This window comes from Sylvia atricapilla, chromosome 1 (assembly GCF_009819655.1).
Source record: "Sylvia atricapilla isolate bSylAtr1 chromosome 1, bSylAtr1.pri, whole genome shotgun sequence".
NCBI lineage: Eukaryota > Metazoa > Chordata > Aves > Passeriformes > Sylviidae > Sylvia > Sylvia atricapilla.
Window position 1 is genome coordinate 35,124,622 of NC_089140.1, and position 22,417 is coordinate 35,147,038.

Consider the following 22,417-nt stretch of genomic DNA (forward strand, 5'->3'; position numbering starts at 1 on the left):
AAGTCTGAGGAGGAGTGGCTGAGGGAGCTGGGAGTGTTTAGGCCAGAGAGAAAAGGAGGCTGAGGGGGAAAACCTTTTCACTCTCTACAGCTGCCTGACAGTAAGTTATAGCGAGGTGAGGGTAGGGCTTTTCTTCCAAGTAACAAGGCACAGGACAAAAGGAAATATCCTCAAGTTGTACCAGAGGAGGTTTAGTTTGGATGTTAGGAAAGATTTCTTCATGTAAAGGGTTGTCAAGCATTGGGAAAAGTTGCCCAGGAATGTGATGGAGGAACCACTGAAACACTTGCAGGCATTCAAAAGACATGTACATGTGGCACTCAGACACGATTGAGTGGTGGACTTGGCAGTGCTGGGTTAACAGTTGGGTTGGATGATCTTAAGGGTATTTCCCAACATAAATGATTCTATAATTCTATGACATAAGTTACTGAAAAGATTCAAGACCAAGTAAAGTGATTTGTTCTGTTTTCCTTGTCAGTTTATCTCAAAAAGGAAAACTTTAAAAGCATCATTCCTGAAGCTTTGCCAAAAGCTTTCTTGTGTCATTGCATTGCATATCAAGAATTTTTAAATAAAATGTGCTCTGAAGGCTGCTTCTGTACCTACAGAAGGCAGCAACTCCTACTGGAACTGTTAGGTACTGGCTGTGAATGACAAGCTGCAGTTCTAAAAAACATCACTAAATAGTTTCCCGAATAACTACAAACCAACAAGAAATGTTTGAAGGAGGCTATAAGATGCAGAAGGAAAGTGCTCCGTTTTGAACCCTCTCCACTTTTTCAAGTGCCATGTTTTACAGATATGCAGTGAGGGTTTGTTTCTTCAGGGGAAATACTACTCATACTTCACACACAAGGCAGACAAAATGTTCCTGAGCGCCACTGAAGTTCCAGTGTTCCTTCCACTTCAGGGGACAGGCAGCTGCCTGCCTCTGGTGTCCTGCAGGTTGGTGGCTGGCTCCCACTGGCACTGCAGCAGTTTGCCCTGTGGATTAACAAGCAAATGCAATTGAAGTAAAAACAGGCAGTGCTATTTCTACCTAAGAAAGCCTTTCATCTTCAAAGGAGGACTTTTAATGGTAGCAAATGATAATCAAGTTGAAGAGACTTCTCAAATCTGCTGCTGATTCTGCACTTTTAAAAAAAACATTTCCAGTTCAATTTCAGAATTTAACACAGCTCTCAAGAAAACTAAAAAAAAAAACCTATACTCTTATTTGGCATAAACCTATACACAACACCAAATAAGGCCATCTTGGTCTTGCAGCTTTAACACTCTGCTGGCATTAACAAGTAACTGTATGTTCACTGAAAGTTATTTTTATGAAATGCTTTAAAAATCCAAGCAGAAGATTATGCCTATGTACATTTCACAGCAGTCATTGACTACAAACTCCTATTTAATACAAAAGAAACAATTGGCCCTTACTGGAGTCAAATATTGGCACCCCATTATTTAATCTTAACTTTTAATGTATTAGGTCAGTAACGCAGGCAAATTTTATTACATGCTTTTATGCTTTCATTCCCCAGCCAGATGATTTGAGAAAATGTTACACTGCAAACAGTGATCTAAAACCCTCTCAGACCCAATGAAAGTTTCAGGTTTCAGTTCTGCTCTTCCCAGCAGCACACACACACACACACACACACACACACACACACACCGTATTTCCCCTTTGGTTGGTTTCGTACCTGCCAGTTCCCACATCTAGGCAAGACCAGCTTGAAGATCAACTTCATATCCTATTATCCTCCCTTGGCCTAGGCTGTAATAGTTGTCTAGGTTCCCCACATAGTCAACAGAGAGATTCTATTTGGTAAGGCAGCTATCTCAATACAAGATAACACACATGCAGTGAGCTGGCGCCAGGTGCTCAGGGCTCTGGTGACTGTAGGGGAAATCGAGACAGCCAGCAAAGAACATGCACCCTGCCTTGGGCAAGCTGAAGTCAGGAAACCTTGATTTTTTTGTAAGTGATGAGAAAAAAACCCAATATCCAAAACCATGACCAGAAGGAATAGCTAAATAGATAATGACTATTCATTATTTCTTCACAATAAAAGAATAAGAGCAGGCAATGAGCCTAAAACAGAAGGGAAATATTTCCCTACACTATTTTTCTGAAACTCACAGCCATAGAAGCAGTTGTTTTATTGGGTTCAAGAAAAGCAGATGGCATCACTGAGGAGAAAGACCTAAGGTTACTGAAAACAAAATACATGGTTGCAATATATTCCCTGTCACTTAGAACATCACCCACAAAATGTCAGATATGCTGGAAGGAAACCAAAACAGAATAGCCCAGTGCTGCATGCCCTTGGTTACAACTTCCCCCCCAGTCGTCACTGCTGACAGGCATCTCTGAACGCCGCTCTGCAGCTGAACTCAGTTCAGTGAAGCAGTCCTCTAATCCTCAGTTGCAACACTAGGTGGCAGGGAAACATCGAACACACCTACAGCACCGAGAACCTCGAATGCAGTGTCTCAGTTCGCAGCAGTTAGGGGTTAGTGCAATGCAGCATTCTCACTTTCATACAACTGGATTTGCTTTGCATCCTTACACGGCTTTGGGTAACGATTTTCAAGTACAATGCTGTGTTCATAGACCCACAGGTTAGTGATGTCAGAATAGATTCTGTGCCTGAGATACCTTGCCCTCTCATTTAAGAAACCATGGACAATTGCAAAGTATTTCTACCTCTCCAAAAACTGTTCTTTGAACTCCAGTTTTGTGTTTGAAATCCTAATTATCTCCACCTCCGTAAAGACAGCACCATAACACTTACCTCAGACCTCTATTTTTCTAAAAAATCACTTGTTTGCTACTTGTGAAAAAATGCTGCAAAGAGGCAATGAAACAAGTTCTGCAACTCCCGCAGCCGCAAAGCAGACAAGCCCATGGAAATTTTACTTTAGACCATAACCGATCCTCCTGTCAGTAAACTCTTTCCCTTCTGCAAAGAGGAAAAGCTTCAGACTTGTAACATTCAGCTCAAGATCTCCTTCAAACTGTGAGAGAAAGGTGTGAGCTTTTCTGATGAATGCAGAGTTCGAGTTTCAAAACAAATATATGTGTACATTTAAAGGACATCACCTCTGCACTGCAATACAACTTGCTGCTTTCCAAATTACAGATGTTTCCTAGAATGCTGCTGGCAGTAGAAGTGAAAGTCTGACATTAACTCCTGATTTGTTCACAAAATTTAATGAAAAATGCAGACAATTATTGGCATGGGTGGTAACACATCCCTTTAGAAGGGCAAAATCTGCACATGATAATCATTCTTCTCATTCAGCTTTGTATCAAGTTTCTCAGCCATACAAAAAGATGCTGATGCCTTCCACTACATCTTTTAAAAATCTGCAGGAAAAAAACCCAAGGTCAGCACACTGCTTTTTAAGCAGTGATGCTCAAGAAGAAAGGTCAAGTAATTAAGCCACAGACTACAAGTGATCTTGGCACACAAACAAATCACAGAAAGTCACTGAACTGGACTTTGATTTTTATAATGAATGATAACTGGAAAGTTTGTTTCATTTCTGAAAAATAATTTAATACAAAAATTTAAAAACACTGATGTGCAAGTCTTTGCTGTGTAAGAGGAGGTACATTTTCCCACTTTAAAATAGTTTAAAACATTTGTACATAATGAATAGAAATTCTCTTTTATATAAACGAAGTGTTTCTTTGCCAACAGCAACTGTCAATTACAAAACACAGAATTAAGATGACATGAGAACCAGACAGTCTAAGTCACTGCTATTTGTGTCAAAAAAAATTATGCCAGCCTTTTCTTTCTACAGCTCATCATGCTTGTACGTGAATTCCCTTGCAGATATAAACCCATCACTGTCTTCATCCTCTTTATCAAAGATGTCTTCAACCAAAGCATCATGCTGGGTGTCATTTACCACTGCTCCATGCTTTTCAAATTCTTTCTTCAAGTAAATTTTCACCTGTTAGACAAAAGGTGAGAGTGAACATTTTCAGACTTATGGAAGAATTGATTACTGCAGCATAACAGAGGGATGCTATGCTCAGGGTGGTGGTATTAGATAATAGATACCTCCCCTCCTGGGCCACTGCCAGATTAATACTTGTCTAACTGATTCTGCAGTCCCTTTGAGTGAAGGGTCTTTAGTGACAGAAGTGACAGTAAGACTAGCAAAGCTGTTGCCATACCTTTATGGTATCTGACTCAAAAAATGAGTCAGGACAGCCTGTCTTCTGATGTCTGTACAGTAAAGTACAAATAGCTGGGCAGAAGTTATTAGCTACCAATTGGTCAGAGACAGCTTTTCCACATTCTAGCACCCTGACAACCCAGTAGATGTAAACAGCCACCCCAGATATATACAGAAATCTGTCCACAATCTCAGTGTTTGCTGCTCCAATGGGAAATACCTTAAAAGATTTCTAGATATCTCAAAAATTTTAACGACAAAGACACAATGCAGGTTTTGAACAGACCGCTGGAACACTTGCTTACATTAAGCTAGATATTTTCAACAACATCAGATTGGTTTTAATAAGTTTTTAAGGTTTAACCATGGAGATCCCAAGTGTCCTGGACTGCAGAGCCTTCTACAAAAATAACAGTACCAACCACATTCATCTATTAAACAGATACCACCTGTATAAGAACCATGGGCCACGTTTCAGGTCTGCTTTAGTTGCTTCAGTCTCTGGGATTTGTTAGGGTTATTGCTTACACTCCTAATAAGCAGACATTACATATACTGACAGTGTCTGATGCATTGTAGAAATGGTTAATTAGCCTTCTGAGCCTAATAAACTGTACCACACTCGAATCAAAAAGCACTCAGTTTATGCTAGCATCTCATGGATCCCTTTTGCTAAAAAAAGCAGAAGTTTGAAAATGAGACACAAACAGATGATGAATAATGCTGAATACACGTCCTTCACAAAGTGAATGGTATGAAACAGAACTGCCCTACAGCAGAAGAAACCCCAGTTTACGGATAATCAGCAATTAAATCCAAAAAGCCCTGAAGTCCGGTTTTATTTCTAAGATATTTTACTTTATCCAAGTCTTCCATAAATGTGCAGCACACGAGTCACATGCTGGTCCTCAGCTTACCAAAGCCTCTTTTGAACCTCCAGTCCAGAAATTTCACTAGGATGCAAGGCTCAGGCAGCATAGATGTGCATTCTTTTCCACTCTCCCATCCTGTCAGATCTGCTCACAAGAGAAGGATAACCCACTCACCTCTTGCTTGGATAGTTTCCAGTCATCATTAAGATCCATCTCTTGGAATGACTCATGAGACCGCGGTCCATTTCTAATTTCTAGAAGGTCAATGTTGAAAATCAATGTGCTCTCAGGTGGAATTTTTCCTGCCCAAAATGGAGAAAAGTTTAAACCAACTATATACTCAATGCCATACAAAAGCCATATGCATCAGAGCCATGTTCCAGCAAGCCTAGTCATTTCAAAGCATCCTGCGGTTTGAACTAGTAAGGATAACCATCTGTAACAGTGATGTTATCACAACCATTTCACCCTGCAGCCTGGACTCTGAGCAGCCCTTACAGCAACTAGTTTTGTTGGAGGCTAGTAGGTGTTGATGCAAGCTCTCAACCAGCAATTACCATCACGAGCTTATCAAATAATGTTCTTGAGTCTTTTTTCTTTCATGGCCAAAGCCAGATAAACAGGAAAACAGTAAAGGAGACTGTACAGTCAGACATGACAGTCAGACATACAAGACTAATGTACAGGGCAGCAGGAAGGGAGAATTTCGGATACTCCATCAGTCCCTAAATTCCTCTCTACTGCCAGCTGATACCTTGTATCTGCTGTTCTGCCACTGGGAAAAACTTTTGCAGACAAAGACAGAAGGGCAGGGAAGATGTTGGCCTCCCACAGCAGCCCCCGGACTCAGGGCACAAAGCACCTGAGATATTTCCAAACACTCAGCAGAATCTAAGTACTCAAAGCTGATCACAAGGGGTGTGTTATCACAGCATCATTTGTGATGTAGATTAACAGACTGGTAACTTCCTAACAGTCCCACAGAGCACTCCCCCATGCCACCGCACCTCAAGGATTTCAGTTTATCAGGCACTGACTTTTACAGAGATGTGATATGCCCTCATGCTGATGGCTGAAGCTACTGTCAAAGACCTTTCAGCACATCACTTTGCTCCGCTGTATAGAGAGAGGTTAAATAGGACCAAATATATCTCTATATTGAATGGCAGCACCCCAAAAAATATTTCTGTGCCTTGAGAAGACAGGGAAAAATAATCCACATCTACCACTTTGGAGCTATGGTGTTCAAAATATAAAATAATCCTGAGCTGCAGCAACAAACAGGCTTGTAGAATTCTGGGATGAATAAAGGTGCGGAATCTTCTGGAAATACAGGGCACAGCACCGTGTTTAGGGTTTGGAACACAGGTAATTTTTTTTGAGTGTTACAGAAAAAGGCATCTGACTCAAATGATGAGTCAGACAGCAACCAAGGTGGGAGGCTAGTGAAATTATGTGCATCTGGAGGAAAGCATGAAGAAAATGAAATAATTTTGTCTTCAAGGGCATCACCTGAAAACAGCAACATAATTATGCTCAAATACTTCAAAGTCCTCCTCAAGCAAGTAATTTCTTACAGCAGTTAGCAGTGTTTAGCAGTTTAACCTTCTTGCACTAAATACAGAGGTGAGGCTTGCAAGTCTTTGAAGAACAACTATAGTGCTTTACATATTAATCAAACAATTAGGCCTGTGATGACTACATGAGCACTGCAGCATTTCCTATCTTTTTGTGGAAAAATTTACAGCTGAGCCCTGCATAAAGACAACTAAATGCTGACCACAAGATTCCTGTTCTCTACTAGAAACACGATTATTTTTAATACTGTATCTTGAACCCTAAACCAGAGCTTCTAGAAAAATATGTGTTAAACAGGTACATTTAATAAAGAAGGTTATGAAGTATGCTGCAGATATGAATACGACCTGGCATGAGGTAATATGGTGTCCTAAGCCTGTGAGCAGCCCTACTTGCCAGAAGATACAGACATGCAGTTCTCATTCCAAATGGTCTCCCACAGTGATGGAGAGAACCTCAGTAGGATGGACTGTATGTTTCTAGGCATTTATCCTTTCTGCTTCGGTAAAACCTTGTACTACCGTAGGCCATTTGTTGCAGCTCTCATCATGACATAAATATTCCTAATAATTGCTCAAAAAAAAGTTAACTAAAACAAATCCCATAGAGCAGAAATAGAACCATTCAAGCTGTCACTTGCTTAACTGCATAATCCAAATCTGGGCTTCCTGTAAAGGAATCTGGAAATATTTGAAAGGAAAAGCCCCAAGCACACTCAGTAGCAGACAGGTTGAGAAAACCTACAGACGATGTTTATATTTGGCTGCACAGCAGTAAGTGCATTTTCAGTAGGTGACAACGTGACTGCCCATGCACATCTTAGTGTGGATAACAGGGAGCACTGCTCAAACTGAAAATTGCTGTAAGAGGAAAAGAATTAATGTCCCTACGCGGAGAAATAAACAGTGACTTTTTACTGTATCATCTAAGAACTGGTTGGGCAGCAGTACAGGGAGTTTCTCATGGTTCTAAAAGAAACCTGAAAGTAAGAATGAGGCTTGCACATGCACATTCATGAAGTATTACCACAAAAACAGATCCAACAGCCAAAAAGCCAACTGTTACCTAAGCAACCACCTCCACTTGACTGTAAAAGAAGGGAGGAAAAAAACCCAAACTAAAAAATAAAAATAAAAAGCAGGGCACTGTTGAGCACAGCACTAACAGAAAAGACACTTAGAACATACAACACAGCAGCTACCATCAGTTTCTGGAGTTTTTTTCCCCTGTATTCACCACATAGCCACTTAACGGATATTACTGCAGGAAACAAATTTATAAGGAAGAGCACTTGACTCCCTTAAATTTTCTTCTTTTACAGAAGAACAACCTGGACAGTTTGAAAGCTTGCAAACCTCTTAGGCCACGAATAACAGTAAAACACAGAGATAAGAACAAATTAGAGCAAGGGGAGCGCTCCACATGTTTTACCTTTCCCTTCTTTTCCATAAGCAAGGGCTGGTGGGATAGTTAGCTTTCGTTTCTCTCCCACACACATGTCCTTCAACCCTCTGTCCCAGCCTTTGAGAGCTTCCTTTATGCCAAGTGTAAACCACATCGGTTGACCATTGTTATGCTTGTGACTGGAAAAGAAAGGAAAAAACACTTTGTATTTAAACATCAAGTTCCACAAAAGACAGATGGAATATGCTCATGATGTAGATATACAGTTAAAAACACAGCACTACTCAGCACCTCGACACCTCTTAAATGAAGTATGCTTTTAAAGTCTGTAAAACTTATGCTTTGCATGACAAGGTTCCTTGGAAAGTGGAAAGAAATAAAACAACATTTACCTGGTGTGTTTATGACAACACTAACCAACCCAGACCTCCACCTTCACTTCCCTGATCACCTACTTCCACTTGGAAACTGATAAGATTAGAAGGGCATTTTTCTTAAAAAATCTACAGTCAAGGCCATCGTAAACTGCAAATCACAGACCAGCATGGTCAGGACAGCAATATACATTTTAGCATGCTTAGAAGAATTTGCCCCATCTCTTTCAAAAGAAAAGGATGTGGGGGGGGGATAACAACAAAACTACTACTAACAGTCTAGAAAAAAGCAGAAACAAACGCATGCAAAACATTCAAATTCAGATCTGGGAGACAAGCTCCTTTTCTGACTTAATCAGGTGGTACAACCCGGACCACTTTCACTCTGTTAACCGACAAGGAATTTGAAGGCTCTATTTTCTAGTGATGCAGGAAAGGTGTTTAAGAAGAAAACAGAACACTTACAGAAGTTAGTCAGCAACAAAAACTTTAGTGTGTCACTAGTAGTCCTTTTAAAGAGGCAGGTTAACTACAAGAGAAAATTAGTGAGATTTTAGTTGAATCATCTGCAAGAGCATAAACATGCAAAAATGTCTTTTTCTGTTTCATATACAAAAGTAGCCTTCAGGCAGCCAGCAGAGACTTGGGTATTTTGCTGTCTCCCACTATTAACACTTCGTTGATGTTTTACAGGACATCCAGCATTAGCAAGTCGTTGCAGGCTCTTTGCAGACTCTCGAATTTCTGGCTCTTCCTTCTATTTGCATTTCTGTGGTTCTGGTATGTTGACTTCTCTGGTCGGGGGCAGGTAAAGAATAATGAAAAGCTGTGACTGTGCTGCCGCTAGTGGAAGGGCACGTATAACTTTTTCTAAAAAAACTTTAAATAGTTAAAAATTTAACTTTAACAGTTTTCTTTGGAAACCAAACAGAAACTCATGTGTAGCACAAGACCTATTAAACTCCTGAGATCATATTCCAAAACCTGCACCTAAATCAGAGAATCATAGAATTTGGGTTGGAAGGGGGCTTAATGATCATCCAGTTCCAACCCCTCTCTGCCATGGGCCTGGACACCTTCAAGACCAGGTTCTCAGAGTCCCACCCAAGCTGGCCTTGAACACCTCCAGGGCTGGGTTGTCAACAATCTCCCTGGACGACCCGTTCCAATGCCTCACCATCCTCAGAGTAAAAGATTTCTTTCTAATAACCTAATTTAACCTGCTCTCTCTACGTTTGAACCATTCCCCCTTGTTCTGTCACTACATGCCCTTGCAAAAAGTCCCTCTCCATCTTTCTTCAGGTAGTGGAAAGCCACAATTAGGTCACCTCAAAGCCTTCTCTTTTCCAATGCCAGTTCTCTCAGCCTTTCCACGTAGGAGAGGTGCTCCATGCATAACATCTCCATCTTTTAAGAAATGACACATGGCTCTACTTCCTACAGACTGACCAGAAAACAAATGCTAAGAGTTGTTTTTCCTTGGGAAAGGAAATTAGCCTTACTGTTGGTGTTCAACTTGAACAGCATCGTGAAACAATGCTTCACACCAAACTTTCTGAAAACAGGCGGCAGTGGAGGAGCCCCAATGACAAATTTATGCAATGTTACTTAAGCTCTTTTATCCCCCCCAAAAATATGGTATTCATGCATTGCTTTTGTTTCCTTGCTCACGAGTAAATGCAAGTTTTGGGCGTTTGCGGAGAGAGAAGTCAAACAAACAAAAACCCACTTGCCCCTGACAAAATGCTCCTCACGGAGCAATTCGCAGATGTATTGTGGACCCCTGTGAGTGGTCTGGATTTAGGAAAGCACGACCAGAAGAGAAAATCTATATCAAAATAAATATATACTTATATAGACATAAAGGAGCGAGTCCAGAGAAGGTGCACCAAGATTGTTAGAGGGATGGAGCAACTCTCCTACTCGGAAAAGTTGAGAGAACTGGGATTGTTCAGCCTGGTAAAGAAAAAGCTCCGGAGTGCCTTAGTTGCACCTTTACATTACCTCAAGGGAGCCTACAAGAAAGATGGAAAGCGACAGCTTAAAAGGGCGTGTAGTGGTAGGACAAGGGGCGATGGCTTTAAACTGAGAGTAGGCTCAGATTAGTTATTAGTAAGAAACTCTTTCCTGTGAGGGTGGTAAGGCACTGGAACAGGCTGCCCAGGGAAGCTGCTGACATTCCTGGAGGCGTTCAAGGCCAGGCTGGATAGGGCTCTGAGCAACCTGGGCAGCGTTCAAAGGCGTGTCGGATGGGTTGTTCTGAGCACCTTGATCTAGTGGAAGGGTCAAGGAATCTTTAAAGTCATTTCCAACTCAAGCCATTCCATGACTCTATTATATATATATATATACCCACGCAAGCTCAGCCAGCAGCTCACTCGCAGAAGACGCGCCGCTCACTTACGTCGAGTGAAACATGGAGCCGTCCCTCTCCAAGAAGCCCTCGTAGTGAACCAGCATCATGTCTCCCCACTTGGTCCTTCTGTGGCAGATGAAAGGCTTGTGCAGCACCTCCACCTTCACATCTGCGGGGGGGATCAGCGCCGCGCCCGCGCAGCCCAGCGCCGCGCACAGCAGGGCAGAGCACAGCAGCAGCGCCGCCGCCATCGCCGCCTCGCTGCCCTCACCGTGCCGCCATCCCGCGCCCCGAGCCCGGCCGCTCCGTCCGACGTGGCAGCGGCGCGCACCGCTACCGGCCCCCGGCTCCCGACGGCCCGGCACTGGCGGCGCGCGCGCTGATTGGCTCCCTGCAGGGCGAGCCCGGTAGGAGCTGTCGCCCATTGGGGCACGCCTCTGTCCGTCCCTCAGCCCATCCAATCGGCAGGCCCGAACAGCCGAAGGGGGGTGGGCGGGCCGGGCGCTCCGGGAAGTCACGGCGCCGGCGAGCGGGGCAGCGCCGCGGGGCGCGCGCACAATAGAGCCGGCCTTTGCCGGCCGTTGATTGGACGGGGCGGCGGCAGGGAAGGGGCGTTCCGATTGGCCGCGAGACGCCACCTGCTCTGGGCATTCCACGCCGCCTCCCCCCGCCCGCCTCTCCCTCCCGCCGGTCACGCGGGCCGCGATTCACAGCGCGGGTTGCGCTGACGTAGCGCCGCGGGGCCGTGCCGTGGCTGCGCAGCTGCGGCGTTCCCTGCGCCGGGAGCGTGGCGGCGGCGGCGGCGGCGGCGGGGGGCGGGCGCGGCGCGGGCCGGGCGGGGCGCGCGCCCCCCCGCGATGGCGCTGTGTGGCGGCGGCGCGGCGGAGCGCGGGCGGCGGCGGGCGGCGTGACCCCGCCGGGGGGCGGCCGCGCTGCATGGGGCCGGGGGCCGGCCGGCATGGAGGGGGTCCTGTACAAGTGGACTAACTACCTGAGCGGTGAGTTCCTGCCAGCGCTCAGCCTTTGCGGGACGGGCGCCCTCATCCTCTCATATATGTATTTATACGAGTACATCCGTGTGGGTATTCACTGTGTTTGCTGGGCGCGGGTCTCCGCCATGCAGGGGACCAGCCCCGGCGCTGCTTTATTGTCGCTGCCCGGCGTTTTTCCCGGTGTCGGTGCGTCCGGGGCGCCCCTCGCCCTCCGCGGGGTCTGGGTCGGGGTCTGGGGTGGTTTGGATGCTCTGGGTCACGGCTCGAACAGCGAACTTCCCCGTGCTCCACACACCCCCGCGGAACTTGGATTGAGGCGAGTCGGGGGTTCGGGGCATTCCCGGAGCTGGGAGGAAAAGGTGTTGCCGTTCAGTCCCACTTGGGGGATTCGGATGGGAAGGCGTGAAGAAAAGAAAAAAAGAAAGAAAGACAACAAAAGGGTGGAGGGGGGTTGTCCTGCTAGCCCTAGGCCCGTATTTTAATTTTTCGGGTGTTTCCGTGCCCCGGAAGGTTGGAAGCAGCCGTGTGCGGCCGGGGCTCGCTCAGCAGAGGTGAGGGGTGAGGGGTGGTGCGGTCGGGAGCCGCCGGTGTTCCCATGGGATGTCCGCTGCCCGGCGCCTGCGGGTCAGGGGCGGCAGAGGCGTGTGCTTTGGGGTCGTGGATGGGATCTCGCCAGGTGCAAACCTCTCTGCGGTTTGTTGGAACAGTTTGGAAACTTGAAGGTCAGAGAGAAGTAACCACGACCACCTTGACATTGCCAGGTGCAAGTGTTGCTCAGTAGTGTATGTACAAGGGCTGCTGCCTTGCCTCAGTTTTTTCCCTAGAGGCTGGAACAGCTGCACCTCTCTGGTTAGCTGGGAAACTGTACGAAATCGAAATTAAACAAAGAAAAGGCTGCAGCACAAGCGAGTGTTGAATTCACATGGTAGGGTTGGGGGGGCAGGAGTGGTGCATGAGGCTGGATTTATTGCTGTGCTAGAAGATTGCTGTGACTTTTCCCCTCTAGGCAATAGGTGTTCTGAGATGAGGATCAAAATTTGTCAGGTCTCAGTGAAGAGACATGGATTTTTTTTGTTGTTGTTAATTATTTGTGAAGGCTCTTGAATTATGAAGTGACAATAGGAGCAGCCGTGCTTGCCCTTTTCATTTGAATTGCAGAACTGTGGTAGTGGTATCGGTCCTTCCCCCATACTAAAAACACCTACGGTTCAGTTGATCGAAAGTTTTTACATGTTTTTGTTCGCATTGCTGAGATGCTGGGGTGTGTCTGGAATCCTTGTGCTTGGTTTTGTGCCATGAGACCTGGGAATGTGTGTCTGTGGCAAAGAATGCGTGTTGTAGGTGAGTGACTGGCATTTGACATTTAGTGCCTGAGTGTGCCTGTGGTAGAATCAGCTGATCTCCTGTTTTGATGGTAAGATGAAGACTAAGAAGTAATCTGTTTTCATCAAAATTAAGTTTTCTTTTGCTAGCCACATTGATAAGCATTTCCAATCAAAAGACCTATCATGAAGAAGGCTGACCCTTGCAAACCCCAGTCTAAGGGAATGCAGGCTGAAGGAAGCTTTTCCTTGCATATGTAAGATTTGTACTGGGTGAAAACTAGAAGAGGTTTTGCTGTCAACAGAAAATCTGTGATGGAAGATTGAAGCATCCTCCTGATTTCTTGGTTGAATCTTGATTCTTGTAGTGTGTGTGATGATCAAGGTCACTCTGTGCCTTTTCTTAGGTTGCAGAATGCCCATGGTGTGTTTGAGAACAGTAAATTTGCTGTTCTGCAAGCTGTTTGTACATACTAGTGCTTTCTTTTTGCTGTAAAATGAAGACTTCCTGCCCTGAAGCCATTAAGATGTGAATTTATGCAAAGATTTTAAAAAAAAATCATTCTGCAATGAATTCCAGTGGTGTTCATTGCAGCAATAACAATGAGCTGGAAAGTGAGAGACGGGAAAGCCTCCTTTCAGGGATTAAGGGAAGTAAGAAGGTTCAACAGGTCATCCAGAACAGTGTTTCTGCCAGTATTCTGCCTTCAGTATGCTTTTCCTGGTGCTCAAGGTTGATGAATCAGACGTTGTATAGTGTAAATAATGCACGCAAAAAGTAGGGAAATTGTGTGTCATCTCTTTGTTGTGCCTGTGCTAATAACCCAGTGCTGATGTACCTCAGAATGAGGAGGACCCCTCACAGTCAGAGAAGAGACAGGACATTCAAAAAAGAACAAGCATAAAACTGCAGAAAATATCTGCTTTTCCTTCTTGCTGTGAGAGAGAAGCTGATGGGAGTTTGTTAGTAATCAAGTCTTTTCTGGGAGTTTTGATTTTGTAATGTCTTATGTCATTGCCATCATGAGAGGTCAAGTCCACATCAACCCATTTCCTCCCAGCTCTTGGGCCGGGAGCTAGATCTGCGTTGCAAATTACATAGTCACTGACGGCAGGAACGTTTCAGAAATAGGAAACAAGTCTGGTTTTCTGTGGGCAAAGGGCAAAGAAAGCACACCATGATTGCCACCAATTGGAAGACAGATCAGTTTGCCTTACTGCTTAAACAAGTTATCTTGTTTGTAATAAATGCCCTTGTTTACTTTATATGGATCAGAATTAATTAAATCAGTATTACCTGGTTTCTGCTTGGAGGTAGGGTTTTTTCCTCTGCTGTTGATCCTGCACTCACATTATGGTTTCTATGTGCAGGGTTTCCAGTGCTACCTTGGAAATCTCTTGAGTTTAGAAAACTGAGATTTTAGAGTCTTTCTGTCCCCTGATGCAATGGCCGCCAGATAGTGATTTCTCAGTGTATTACTTTTGTTTGGGTGAAGTGTGCCAACTTTGGATCAGATATAAATTCACAAAGTTCTAGCCTTTCAAAGACCATTGGGATCTTGTGTTTGCAGTGTGTGTCCTTTGATTGCTCTTGTCTATGCTTCCCCCACTAAATTGGTTAAAATCTTAAGAGAGCAGAGAGCTTTGCAAGCAGAATTATATATTATCATATAAAGTGAGACAACACTTTTTCTCTTGGGCAAATATATAATGCATCTGCAAACTTCAAATTATTAATCCTCAAAATCCAGAGCAGAGCAACTTAAATCATGCAGGCATGTAAGTTGGCCTCAGCTGAGCTTATAGTCAAAGCATGTAACATAATCTTCAAAAATTCCTAGATTTCATCCTTTGCCAAAAGTCTCTATCTGGTGCTAGCTTTGTTTGGTGGGGGCTGGGGCTGGGTGGTAACTATTGTTTCAGTACCACTTACTGTAGTCAGCAGTTGGAATGGTAAAAGTGTCACCCTGTGACACTTCCCTGTAGCTCCTCGGTGTGCTGTGCTGCCATTGCCTGCAGTCCTGGCTGAGCACAAGCCATTCTGGTGTGGGCAGCATCAAAGGCAGATCCTGGCTGCAGTGTCATAGCGTGACTGATCTCCAGCTGGGAATGCTGCTTGCAGGAGAGAGAAAGGGCAGAGCTGAACTGCACGTGAAGGCTGCTCTTCGCTGCTTGGAAACTGCCTCCCATGAGATTCTCCAGCTGAACTTAATCTGCAGTGCACACTCTTTATTGAGTGTAACTTCTGATTAATAAAATAAATTGATTTAGTCTTTGGAGTTTGCCTTGTAAAAGGCATCTGTGTTTTTTTTCTCATCAGATTTGTGGAATGAGTGAGCTATTGCTGGGAAACAGCATGGAGTTGGGGAAGACCTCCCTTCAGTGATGTGTGTGAGAGCTTGGCACTTTCAAGTTGATTTTTTTTTTTTTTCTGCTAAAATTCAGTTCAGTACAGATCTTCAGTGGGATTGCTGGCCACAGGCAGGATTGTTGCTAAGTCTGGAAGAGATGGTAGGGATCAGCTTGGCTGGGGGGTTCAAAGGCAGCTTCATCATTAAATGAAAAATAGTGACTGCTTCCACGGGCTTGCCTGGTATTTGTTACATGCTCCGTGAAATGGCTTTGATCACTTTTCTTTACAAAGCCAAGCTTTTCCAGATATTTAAATATTCACTTCCTTATTTGTGCTGAATAGTTCTAACCCTAAGCAATTCATCTTCCTCAAGGTGTGATAGACTTGCCTTCATACATTCACTGGTGTGCTGCATCATGCCATATACTTCAGTTAGCTCTCCCCATCTACCTGTATGTAATTATCCCCTCTCAGTTTATTGTTGTACTTTGGATTCTTTTCAGCCTATCCCAAGACAGCAAGAGCCAGCACAAGCAGTACATTTCAGCTTTCACATAAAACTTTATATTACTCTTCTCTCTATTGATTCAGAATTCCTTAATAAACTCCGGGGTAGAGCTCAAGAAAATGTGAAAAAGCATTAGTTCTTGTGTCTTGGTTCTGGATCCACATGATATTGCTTAGGGCAAGTCTTTGTTTTAGGAGTTTAAGAAATCTGACCTTTTGGGATGAAAGACACATATCCTTGCAGCTGATATCAAGCTCGGGAAATAAACTCCTTTGTTTTCAGACATGGAAGAATTAATTGAAAACTTCACACTTAGCTAGAAATTTGGTTCTAAAACGCCTTTTATAATTTTCCCCTTCATTTTAACCTGTGGGTACAGTCCAAGTTCTGATTGTATAAAATTAGAAGTCTGGCTTTTGTGGAGGTGGACCTAGACAGCTGAGGTTTCTGTTGCCTTCAGGGCAATGGTCTGCCTTCTATTACTGGCTGTAGCTGCTCTCAGGATCCAGGTTATGGTTTAGATGAATGCCTGACTCTCAGCCAGTTCTGGCTGGATGAGACTTTTCATGCAAGATACTTCAGGGACTGATAAGTTAATTCTCTTTGGATTTTGATTAATTGTCTGTATGTGATTTGACCTTCTTTCTCATGATTTTTTTCCCTTTCCCTCTGTATTTCTTCATGTAACAATCTTGCTTTTGTCCAATCTTTTTGGAATTGTCTAATGTGCTCACAGTAGGAAGGTTTAATGAGGTTGCAGGAATGGAAATTGGTGTCCCCTCTCTCCTCTGCTGTTAGAGCAGTGCTGCAGAGCCTCCATGGTGCAGTGTTCCCTGCCAGGTATGCTGCAGTACCAGTGCCTCTGCATTCAGTTCCTCTGCACTGAAATGAGCAAGTGATCACAGGGAATAGCTGGGTAGGACAGAAACCAAAGGTGTGGTAGATTGATGGTGAAGAGATACCATCATGTGGTATCTGTATGTGCTTACATAAATTCAGTGGTTGACTTAGTCTGGCCTGGTAACCAGGGGTCAGAGAGGGGAGCAGCTTGTTTGCTGGGGCTGGGAAGTATAAACAGGAGGAAAACTCTCAGGAGCTTTGTGTGACTTGAATCAGTGTCTGAACAGTGGGCCTGAATTATTGAACTTCTGCCTCCACCACAGTCCCCTCTCTGCCCTTCGTCCTTTCACTACATCCCCTTAAAAAATGCTTGATGGCAGGTACATTGTGTACTTTGTGCCTTGGCTGGTCACTGCCATAAAATCGTTTGTAAACAAACCCAATTGCTCTATGATGACAGGATGCTTTTTCAGTGCTGCTAACATTGCCCTAACCGTTATGATTGAAACAAAAGTAGACTTTGTGGAACTCCTGTGAGAAAGATTGTTTGGGAGAAGGTCATTGTGTTAAAGACTGTTCCAGCTGTTGCTTCCTCCTCTCGAACCTCTAGTGTGCCTTGGACGAGTGCTTTAAAAAGTAAAACCATTGTGAAAGTGCTAAATCTTTGAACTTCGTTACCTTTAGGGGCTTTTTTGTATTGATTCCTGCTGTTAATATGCACACAATCAGAATAAAATTACAATATGGACATTCCTGGAAGCTGCTCACTAGGTGACAGGATAATAGCTCAGAGAAGAGGCATAGATTGTCACACACTCTTGTCTGCCTTTCTGCTGTCCTCATAGAGGCACGCTGGATTTTTATCCAGTTAAATTGTTTTGCTATAGAATTAGGGCTGCAAAATGTGTTCCAGCACCTGGGCTTGCCCTTCCCAAAATACTGGATAACCTTAGGAGGCTGTCCAGAAAAAGTAGGCACCAGTTTTGAGTGCAAAATGCTTATATCAAGATAATCTTTTACTTCTGTTTTTCAATGAGAAAAAAGGTGGAAAGTTTCGAGTTTGATCTGAGTAAGATACATTCTTGCTAATTGCTTTTTGTGACTAGAAGCGTGATTGACTCCCAGTGTCTTTGCCCTGCTAGAGCTGAGTTTTCAGCACTTCTTCTCCAGCTCTCAGTCGCTGACACAGACGATGTGGTACTTTTGCACTTGGGAGATAAAGCTGGAGATGGTGGGACAGTGAGCACATGGCACAGTTTACATGTGCTCAGGATGGGAGTAAACTATGGATATTGCACATTCTCACTGTGAAATGGCTCTGACTATCAGGGCACCCACTCTGGGACTTGTTTGTGACCCTGCACGGAAAAACGGGGATTTGTCCTGCCACCTGCAATTGGGTCTTTGATCTTGCCCTTGTTATAAGCAGTAAGGAAGTGATGGTGGCTTTAACTTCTCCTATTAGAGAGATGTTGTAACATGGAAAGTTCATAATTCGCTCCTATCTGCAGTTAAAGTCTGGATTAAGGTCAAAGAAGTCCAAGGACTATCTATTTTTTATTTTTTTAAAGGACTATTTTATTTTTTTAATTGCAAAATTTTCGTAAAACTTATTCTGAAGCTCAAGAAATTAATAAGCCTAAAGTGTTACATAATTCTCATGGAAAGCAAGCAATAATAAAAACCTGGGTGTCTGGCCTTTATGCATTTTAGAAATGCAGCTGGAACTGGCGTCTCTTAATTGCAGCTTGTTTTCCAGGTCATCAATTTGCCTTCTTGAGTATGTAATTCTCCCAGATGGCTTGGCTTTGTAGATGTCTGACATGATCTACATGTCTTCAAATGATTTTTTTTTTTTTGGTTGGGTTGTTGTTTTTTGTTTTTTTTCTTCAGGCTTGGCACTTTGGAAGGAATGCTGTCTGGAGTCTGAGTTGTATAACATTAAAGTTTGAATTATGTCCAAGTTTCAACTGTGTTATCAAGAAATGTCAAGTTTGTTCAGTGATAGCTACATCCAGATTTCCTCAAGTGTAACAGTGGAAGTAGGCAGATCTTTCTTTCTGTGGAAACTTCTTGAGAAGTAATGAATGCTTAGCAGGCACAGACTTAAATATCTGCTTTTGTAGTGGACAATATCAGATCTTCCAGGTACTGCAGGCATTAACTGTAAGTTTCGCAGAGGAGTGTGGTATGTACTTTAACCAGTGCCTGTAAAGTCCTGTGGAATATCTTCATGCTCTTCTATGACTGACACTTTAAGCTACTAATCACTTTTTATTGTGCTTTGTGCTTTATTGGGGATTTTTTATACGTACCTTTCCCACCAAGGTCAATTTTTACTGGTAATGGTACTGTGCCTCTAAAATGAGATGTTGGAAGTACAAGCTGTATTTTTTCCTGCCTGTGCACCACCAGTATAATTGACTTTAATTCTTCTTCAAAGTTGTGTTAATGCTGGCACCAGTACGACCTTAAAAGGTTCAGCTTTACCTTTCCATATCAGGTGAAATCTGAACACTCAGTTCCAAAAATTGCAGTATTCCTACAGCAATTTATGAGAGGAAAATAATACTGAGTAAACCCAAGACTTGTGTTCTTGGAAGTGCCTAAGTGCTGCTTAGATTTTTATTTTGTTTTTTTCTTTCCTCTGTTCTTCACTTGTCTGCAGAAGTGAAGCTTCTGTAATTAAAGACTGTATCCCTGTGCAGTGCCCAGGATTTGTCAGCCACGTGCTATTTTTAGCTGGTTGTTTAGGATAACCTTCCCCTGGCTGCTGACTCAGTGTCAGTGAGTACCAGGTGGTTAGTGCATCTTCAGGCAGAGCCTTGTAGTGAGAGCTGTTGTGGTTTTTTGTTTTGTTTTGTTTTTGGTTGTTTGTTTCGTTTTTTTTTATTGTTTTCCTTTTGCAAAAATGTATTTTTATTAGTGTGACAATTCTGTTGTGAAAATATTTATTTTCCTAGGTAAAAATTGTGTATCACAGTCTTTTTAATACGTATCTAATAATTAAAGAAGAGTTGGCTTCTGCAAAGGAATACCGATAGTTGCTCTGCTCCCCACAAAAAAAAAAAAACAACCCAAGACACAGAACCAAGAAAACCAACCAAATAAAAGTCTCAAAAAATATATTGATTCATAACATATTTTTAACCAACCTCCAAAGTGACGGAGGCAGGGTGGTTTGTATGTTGGCTAATTGATTGCACAGCCTTTGATTGATGGGATGCAATTTGGTTGAGCATCAGCTGCAATTGTAAGCTGTAGGGCCAGGGCTGAAATGATTCATGCGCAGCAGCAGGAGCTCCAGACTGAATTAGAGCTTGTATTGACTGTGGCACTGTGCATTATTTAAAGAATTGGTTCTGTGCCATTGAGTGTCTGAAGCAATTAACTGCTTCTCTGTGCTGAACAATCACTTCCTTTTATTGTCAGTTCCCACATATCAATAGTGACTTTTAGGATAGTTTCTTTATTTTGGAGGCAAGACAAAAAAAAAAACAGTCTTGCTGATTTTTTTTTTTTTTTTTTTATTCTCATCATTCTTGTGATTCTTTTTTCCCCTTTCATATAAAGTAAAGAAGTGTTGTGAGTACTTTGGATTTTTGATATTTTTATATTCTCCTAGGAAATAATGGAAGGGATCTGGAAGAGAATGAAATAATATTTATGTTTAATTTGTTTTCCAGCTACCACACAGGGTTCAGCAATCTATAAAGTAGGTTGGACTGAATGCAGTGGTATTGATTAAAAAAAAAAAAAAAAAGGGAGGGCAAGCCAGACCGTACTCCTGCTGTTAGCCTGAGGCTTTAGGCTTTTCTAATCTTAAACTGTGTGGTGGTTGGTTTCAGCAGTAGGAACCAGTTTCTAGCTGGAAAGGAGCTGTCATTCCTCCAATGTTATATGAGTCCAAGCCCAGCCTGGGCTCCTGCAGCACAGTGCTGGTTGGCAGAGCCCTGGTACACAGGACAGCAGAAGTGAGGACCCTCTGCCAAAATATCTAAGAGCCATGTGGCCCACACAGTCCTGTCCAAGTGTTCCTTCCAGAGATGGTTTGCTGGCATGGTTGTGGGAGTGTCAGAATCTCTGTCCATTGGACCTGGCCAGGGAAGCTTTTTGCAGCTCAGTAATGAAAGCTGCTTTCCTCCAGTGATGTTGCTGCCTCATTTCTTCTTAAGTTAATGAGCTTGTAGTTTTTAATTAGACATAAATGGCGGCTGTCACGTCGTGTTTGGTTTTATCTTTTCATACTGCTGTAGCGCTTCCAAAAGTAGAAAAAAAGGATAATTTACTTCTAAAGTTGAGCAGCAGGGTGGGCAAAAGTGTACCCAGAAGCACTGGTGTGGGTCTAGCCTTGTGTTTTGGTTCCTCTCTGGGAAGGTATCCAGAGGGTATCAGTAATTCCAGACTGTTTTATGCAGACAGCACAAGGAGTTTCAAGAGCTGTTCAAAACTGCTTCACTGAAAGGCGGTGTCCAGAATGTTCAGAAATCAACAGATCTGCCTCTGTTCCTCTGTTGATTTTTAAGATATTCTTACACGTTGTTTTTCAAGATAACCTGGCTAGCCCTTCCTTCAAGGGAGGAGGACTTGTAAGGCAAGACAGCAGGGGCGGCTTTTGGGAAGTGTGAAGAGGTGGGTTGAGGAGTGGTGGAAGGAATTGAGGGGTGGTGAACTGAGAAGGTGGTTTTGGAAGAGAGAGTGAGTCGGTGATGCTGTGTTAGCAAAACTACTGAAAGTGACATATGGCATCTCAAGACACATGCTGCTGCGTCCAGCTGTGTGCAAAACAGACATGTAGGTGCCAGCAAGCAGGGGTTGTGGTGTACAACATCCAAGTCTGTCCACAAATCTTAATACTTCAAGGGGTTTCATTTTCCAGGGGGACTGAGAATCTTTGGGGCCCTATTTGCAGTAAGTCTCAAGTGAGAGAGATGGTGGAATTGTAGGAGGAGGCGTAACTGAGAAATGCAGTTTTGTTTTTCAGGCTGGCAGCCTCGGTGGTTCCTTCTCTGTGGTGGCATCCTGTCCTATTATGACTCTCAGGAAGATGCCTGGAAGGGTTGTAAGGGAAGCATCCAAATGGCTGTTTGTGAAATTCAAGGTAACTAAGATACAGTAACACTCAGCTGCGTGAAGTTTTCCAATAATGTTGCATTCAAGATGAGATTTCAGGTGACAAGAGCTATTTGTCAGCTTGATTTCTCTGGTATGTATTTGTAGTAACTTGATGTATGTGGGAGTTTTTATACCATAGTATTTTGAGAAGGTTGAGAGAACTGCAAGCCTCTGATATCATGGATATTCTATGTGCAGATGGGTCACTGTTTTTCATGAGCTATGGTAGAACATCACACAGCTTCAAATGACTCCTTATAAGCACAGAGCTGAAGCTAGAAACATGAATAATAAACTTCAGTACTTGGTCTGCTCAGTCATATTGCCACATTTCTGAGGTTCAGTTATGGGCTGGAAAGAGATGCTTGCCAGAAAAGGATGCTCTTTCCATAATGACTCTCAGATTATACTGATCACAAAACTGTCTTACATAGCTGTACACATTTGTGTCCTGTCCATTCCCTAACTCAGAAGAGAATTCATAAAATGGCAGTGAGGGAAGTTAGGACCAT

The 22,417-nt window shown here is 43.4% G+C and overlaps 2 protein-coding genes across 2 annotated transcripts in view; one reads left to right on the top strand and one right to left on the bottom strand.

Annotated features, from left to right (window-relative positions):
• Window positions 1-2,829: 2,829 nt before the first annotated feature.
• On the bottom strand, window positions 2,830-11,127 carry FKBP14 (FKBP prolyl isomerase 14). The gene is made up of 4 exons (XM_066319457.1): window positions 10,824-11,127; window positions 8,073-8,224; window positions 5,238-5,365; window positions 2,830-3,963 (listed from the first exon to the last, which is right to left on the bottom strand). Exons 1-4 carry the CDS (start codon window positions 11,024-11,026, stop codon window positions 3,805-3,807), a joined length of 642 nt encoding a protein of 213 aa, XP_066175554.1. The 5' UTR covers window positions 11,027-11,127; the 3' UTR covers window positions 2,830-3,804.
• A 541-nt stretch (window positions 11,128-11,668) lies between these two features.
• PLEKHA8 (pleckstrin homology domain containing A8) overlaps window positions 11,669-22,417 on the top strand; it is a 31,409-nt gene continuing 20,660 nt past the window's right edge. The window contains exons 1-2 of the mRNA XM_066319443.1: window positions 11,669-11,773; window positions 21,775-21,891. Of these exons, the coding sequence (XP_066175540.1) occupies window positions 11,734-11,773; window positions 21,775-21,891 (157 nt within the window). The 5' untranslated portion in view covers window positions 11,669-11,733. The remainder of the gene's footprint in view (window positions 11,774-21,774; window positions 21,892-22,417) is intronic.

Excerpts from the sequence above, each read along its gene's own strand:
- FKBP14 (XM_066319457.1), bottom strand. The coding sequence starts at position 11,026 with ATGGCGGCGGCGCTGCTGCTGTGCTCTGCCCTGCTGTGCGCGGCGCTG. Across the intron at positions 8,225-10,823 it reads GGCTCCATGTTTCACTCGAC|TCACAAGCATAACAATGGTC; the intron begins GTAAGTGAGCGG and ends TTTCTTTTCCAG. Across the intron at positions 5,366-8,072 it reads TTATGGAAAAGAAGGGAAAG|GAAAAATTCCACCTGAGAGC; the intron begins GTAAAACATGTG and ends CATTTTGGGCAG.